At 38.6% G+C, this 5,806-nt stretch overlaps 2 protein-coding genes across 2 annotated transcripts; both read right to left on the bottom strand.

The window, feature by feature from the left end:
* Window positions 1-632: 632 nt before the first annotated feature.
* LOC113319218 (xyloglucan 6-xylosyltransferase 2-like) lies at window positions 633-2,410 on the bottom strand. Its single transcript, XM_026567489.1, has one exon. It carries the CDS (start codon window positions 2,069-2,071, stop codon window positions 821-823), a length of 1,251 nt encoding a protein of 416 aa, XP_026423274.1. The 5' UTR covers window positions 2,072-2,410; the 3' UTR covers window positions 633-820.
* Window positions 2,411-2,733: 323 nt separating this feature from the next.
* LOC113318039 (xyloglucan 6-xylosyltransferase 2-like) lies at window positions 2,734-4,623 on the bottom strand. Its single transcript, XM_026566161.1, has one exon. It carries the CDS (start codon window positions 4,348-4,350, stop codon window positions 2,986-2,988), a length of 1,365 nt encoding a protein of 454 aa, XP_026421946.1. The 5' UTR covers window positions 4,351-4,623; the 3' UTR covers window positions 2,734-2,985.
* Window positions 4,624-5,806: the final 1,183 nt, after the last annotated feature.

Here is a 5,806-nt window from a genome sequence, read left to right as displayed (position 1 = left end):
CAAGGATCAGGCAGGCATTTCTCCTTGATTACTACTCAAGACTACAGTAATAACGTCACAACTCCCAAGCATTCTACTACACTGTTCTATTACATGAGATTTGGTTTCACTCCCTCGTATACTCTCCTTTTGGGCTTTCAAGATACATACATACATTACATATTTACATACATAGAAAATGGTATCCACAGCCCGGGCTTTCATTTTTCCCGTGAGTTGGTCCAATCTAAACCGTTGCAGGTGATTTATGTCTCTACTCTTCGGCAGGCAGCTAGTATATTCACCAAGGGACTTGCTGCACCCAAATTTTCCCAGCTAAAACATCCTGACCCACAAAATCTGCAGTATTCATTCAAGTTCAGTGCTAGGTTATACAATTTGCGGGTGGAAACAAGTGACAATATCATTGAATTTAGGTTCCAAATGCGCTCTAATTCTACCTAAAGAAAATTAGCCTTTATTTTGTCAATTTTTGATCCACTCTTCAATTCATTCGAGGCGTGTATCGATTGGGATCTAAATTTCTTACAAGGCACATGTCTCTGGAGCCTGGAATGTTGAATTCTTGGTTCCGGGTTCAAAGTAGTATCCGAATTACCAAATAAGAAAATATAAAAAAAAGAACCAATTGCACTTACAAATGAAACCGATTTTTGTATCAAATACAGGAGTTGGTACAAGTTTGTGATGGGAGGAACGCAACAGGAGCTCGGTCACCAGAAAGTAATAAATCTCGCAAACTAAACTATACCGGAAGAACATTACAAGAAATGCAGGAGGTACAACATATTCCCAGCACCATAAACACGACTGTACTAATTTACGAAGTGTTTTGAATTCTCTCGACTCTCCAACTATCCAATGGTTTATGGGTGAACCCAAGCATTTTTAAAATCTGATTATCGCCAAAATTGAAAGCTCTATCCATCTGTTTCAAGCATTTGTCCATTGGATAGGACGCATACTTCCCACATGGCTTGCAACCAACAAAGTGAGTAACAAGTGGCCATCGGTCATCCCCTAGCCCTGGATGATATTTCTCAACCATTTCTTCATATCTATCGACGATGATATCCCAGAACCCATGCAAAAAGTAAGCACTTTCAAGGTAAACTTTGTCACCCCATTTCTCCCTTTGTGTAACTAGAAGATAAATCATTGCAGATTGATCATCCGCTTCGAAGTCCGGTCGATCTGTAAGTTCCTTAGTCAGGACTTTCCCAGCTTCAACTCTGGTCATTCCTTTTGGACCCATTGCTGCCCAAGCATCAAAGAGATCAAGTGTCCATTGACAATTTCTAAGCAAAAAACTTCCGGTGTTCAACCCAACCCAGTGCTTCTCATTGTAAACCTTCTCGTCCCAGCCATGAAGTACTAAATTATGATCCTTATATCTTTCCCATGGGATCTCAAATATCATATCAGTAAACATTGCATCACTATCCATCCACCATAGAAACTCAATCCCAGGTTGAGTCAGTAAAAGTTTCCTGATAAGTGGAAGCTTAGACCAAAAACCATCCATCGGTGCATCTAGAGTAGCAAAGTTGTAAAATATCTCAATCTTATGAAGCCGGCAATAATCAATCTTGTTCTTAATGGACTTCAATTGGTAATGATCGCCAAATGGAGTCTCACAAGGTTTTGGTGATGAACCGCTAACTAGAAGAACTCTAGGCTTATTCGGACCGACAAAATTAGGAACATCAGAGTTTTTCCTGAGCCATTTTGATCTTTTCTTATCCCAATCTGAAACCTTAGGACCCAAACTATATGTTTGGTTCAAGTTCACAACCTCGTCTTCTTCCTCGTCAACGTCTAGTTTTATCGACTCGAATGTAGCAGAACTGTTAGAAGTTGAACTACTAATGCTGGAACAATTAGTAGCAGGAGTGGTTGTTGCCGTGGTTAGAGTATTTTGGAGCTCAACGAAATCAGGTTTTGGGTGACTTCCAAATTTTTCACTACCAATAGTTCCACAAAGAACGATAACAACCGTGAAGAGACAGAGAAGAATGATCTTACCGTTGACAGCTCTGGCTAAATGAACCCCAAAGCATCGTTCCAGCATTTCTTTAAGCTTCTTCTTATTACGTTGTTCGTTTCATTTACCAGATTGATTTGTTAAGCAAAACTGTACGCTCATCCAGATTTCAGGATATAAATTTTTATGGTAAAAATAATAACTTCATTGGGAAACTCGATTCAAGTGTTTAAAAATGCAAGTTTTGTGTTTGTTGTTCCTTCTTTCTACCTGTCAATTTGTTTGTTAATGTTAATTATATGAAGAAAGATTCCTGCAACGTGGTTGTGCACTCCTCCGGCAAACAAAATTCATATTCAACGTTAAAACGTGCTTCTGGAGTTGTTGCGGTACTTGCGGACGTTGTTTGCTTATTAAAAAATGAAATGAGAAATTAATGAACCATGAAATGGAGATCGGTTAGGGGAGCCGGTGGATCTTTATTCCTGACAGTAGAGTTTGGAGTTCCCTTCCCCAGCTTTACCTACACCAGGCACATCCTAAGGTCATATCTTTTAGATGCAAGTTTAAATGCTAAAAAGAAAAAGACCCAGAGAAGTAAATGTGTACCCCCACAACGACAACCACTGCTAACCGAACCACCAGTCATAATCTGAACCCATCCTGATGTACTGTTTTGGAGGAGGGAGGATCAAGTCATTTACTGATGGGAATTTGGAGTGTTCAAGTATGACAATTGACAAGTACACTGTGAAACCAATTTCATGCGGTTCATTCATTTTGAGTTCAGATTACAGTAAAACTGCGCCATTTCACTAAACATAGAAATGGATCGTTTTCTCAAGTAATTGCCTATAATTGAAACTTCTGATAACATAAGTAAATGAATACAATTTTTATCAGCATTACTGAACACAACACAAATAAGCATTGAACAACACTTTAATACAACAAAATGATAAGCAATAGACAATGCTTGGCTTCTGATAATAAGATTATTATCAAGAAGAAGGTACGACTCTGATAGCTTTGAACGGAGGATGAAGCAAACCGAGTTCATCTTTGACTTCCAATGGTGCATCTGTTTCGTTTCGAATCCTCTTCACTTTTCTACTCGATAGAGTTTGATGAGTAAACCCATACATCTGCAAAATCTGATTATCCCCAAAGTTAAATGCCCTGTCCATTTGAGTCAAGCATCTCTCAACTGAATAATCACCAAACTTTCCACAAGGCTTACAACCCACAAAATGAGTAACAAGAGGCCATCGATGGTCACCTAAACCAGGATGATACTTCTCAATATACTCTTCATAATTGTCAACCAAAATCCCCCAGTAACCATGCAGGTAATAGTGATTCTCAAGATAAACCTTGTCGCCCCATTTCTCTCTTTGCGTCGCCAAGATAAAAATCATTGCAGACTGATCATCAGCTTCGAAAACAGGCCGATTCTTAAGTTCCCTAGTAAGAATCTTCCCAGCATCATCTCTAACCTTCCCTTTCGGTCCCATAGGTGCCCAAGCATCCAAAAGATCAAGTGTCCACTGGCAATTCCTCAGCAGAAAACTACCAGTGTTCAACCCAATCCAATTCTTCTCATCATACACCATTTCCTTCCAACCATGCATCACAAAGTTATGTTCTCTATACCTTTCCCACGGGATCTCAAACGCCATATCAGTAAACATAGCATCACTATCCATCCACCATAAAAACTCAACTTCAGGATGAGACAACAACAATTTCCTAATCAATGGAAGTTTAGCCCAAAACCCAGCCATTTCAGCATCTAAAAGCGCAAAATTATAAAACACTTCAATACCATGTAACCGACAGTAATCAATCTTATTCTTAATGGATTTCAACAAGTAATGATCACCAACAGGATTCTCACAAGGTTTTGGAGACGATCCAGTAACTAATAAAACCCTAGGTTTATTAGGTAAAACATAATTAGGAAAACTAGGATTCTTTTCCAACCATCTACCCCTTTGTTCATCCCAATCAGTAATTTTAGGTCCTAAACTATAAGGTTCATTTGGATCACGCTTTGGTCCATCATCTTCTTCATCAACAGCTAATTTCATCGGATCAAATGCAACATAACTATTAGTATTGGTATCGGCTTTTTTATCTGTTTCTGAGATTTCAGTTAGCACACGGTGAGGCTCGGCCCGCTTACGCGAGTAAAGATGATCACGAATCTCAAGAAAATCTTGTTCTGGTGTACCGAATTTACCAGCACCAATCGTACCACGAAGAACAAGAACAGTCATGAATAAACAGAGTACAGTGATCTTACCATGACGGATTCCTCTCTGTATCTGACGGGCTTTGTTCGGTCCGAACCACCTTTCCAGCATCTTCGATTTCACTCTCTCTCTGTCTTTAGAAATGAAACGAGATTGAGTTGAAGATTGGAGAAATTGTTATCGAGTCATATGAGAAGAAGAAGAGTTGAATATGGTAAGGTTCTGGGGTTCCTTGAAATGTGGATCTGTTAATTATGGGAGAAATTTGAAAAAGGAGTTGATGATTTTCCCTCTTTTGTTAAGATTGGGAGGAGGAGGAGGAGAAGAATATGAAGAAGAGGAAGGGGGAACTGAGATGGAGAAGAGGGATTTTCGACAGAGATCAGTTTTTGTACAGAATTGGTGGGGACAGTGATTAAATGCTTTGGTTCGACGTAGTAGGACCCATGTTCTCGTGTGTATGTTGGCGGTGGTGCTCTTTGTTTTCAATTATTTTTGAATTAAGCATTTGATTAGATTTGAGGTGTCTGATTAGCGCCCTCTTTATTTTTTTTACAAAATGTTAAAAAAATTGACCGACTGTTTTCAATCATATGATTTGCCAAAGCGACAAACGAACACAGCCAAGACACTCTAAAACAAATTAGGCCGGATGCTGACTGTATCTGTAATCTTGTTACGCCGGCAGATGTGATACTAGGAATGATAGAATTCTTTCGGGAAACATAACGTGTAGAACAACTCTAGCATTCGGCAGACTGCTTGACTCGGCGTCTGCAGTGCAGCAATCAAATTTGAGAACATTCAACACCGAAGGTAACAGGAAAATTGAGTAAATGTCATGTGATCGTATTTAATTTGAGTATCAGAAAATTAAAATTTTGGAATTTTAGAATCGTACAGCTTGATCCATGTATTAAGGGGCGTGATAGATGATTAGATCAGATCTAAGATTGGACATGCGCATTAAACGAAATAAAATGTTTTTATTTTTTAAGAAAATTTTGTTGGTCAAAAAAGATTTCCAATGAAGATAGTGGGTTTTGTCTGGAAATGAAATGGACGTAAAAAGACTGGAACAGCTCATGTTCGGTGAGGAAACTTCATAGTACTTCTTCACATTGTTTATTGTTGTCGGTACAAATCTGTTTAACGAGTGTAATGCTTCAGTCTTCAGACACTCCTTTCTCTTGCAGCGTCAAGGAGTGAGCAAAGATGAAGCTGATGTTAGAGTGTTATGCTCAGACAACAAAGATGAAAGGTCAGTGCAAGACTTTCTTTCACGGGAGCCATAAGACCTTTATTTCTCAACTCGTTATGCAAGGATTGAGAGAATGAAACTGGTGTTTTACATCTATGTCAAAACTACAGATTACAGACAACAGAAATGAAAAGGTTACAGGTGATAGAAATTTGTCAGTGTAAGAATTTCCGTTCGTTTGATCTTTTTCAGTTCAATATTGAAGGTTTGATAATATATGCATTTCTTCTTCTTCAGTCATAAAAAGTAAAACAGCTCAAACATGAAGATAAGTACTTATTACAAGTGAATTACAGACAGAATTAA

This window comes from Papaver somniferum, chromosome 10, assembly GCF_003573695.1.
Source record: "Papaver somniferum cultivar HN1 chromosome 10, ASM357369v1, whole genome shotgun sequence".
In the NCBI taxonomy this organism is placed as follows: Eukaryota; Viridiplantae; Streptophyta; class Magnoliopsida; order Ranunculales; family Papaveraceae; genus Papaver; species Papaver somniferum.
Note: the sequence above shows the minus strand (reverse complement) of the source record. Positions and strands in the feature narration are given on the sequence as shown.

What these genes read in the sequence shown, in the direction of transcription:
- LOC113319218 (XM_026567489.1), bottom strand. Translation starts at nt 2,071, where the DNA reads ATGCTGGAACGATGCTTTGGGGTTCATTTAGCCAGAGCTGTCAACGGT.
- LOC113318039 (XM_026566161.1), bottom strand. Translation starts at nt 4,350, where the DNA reads ATGCTGGAAAGGTGGTTCGGACCGAACAAAGCCCGTCAGATACAGAGA.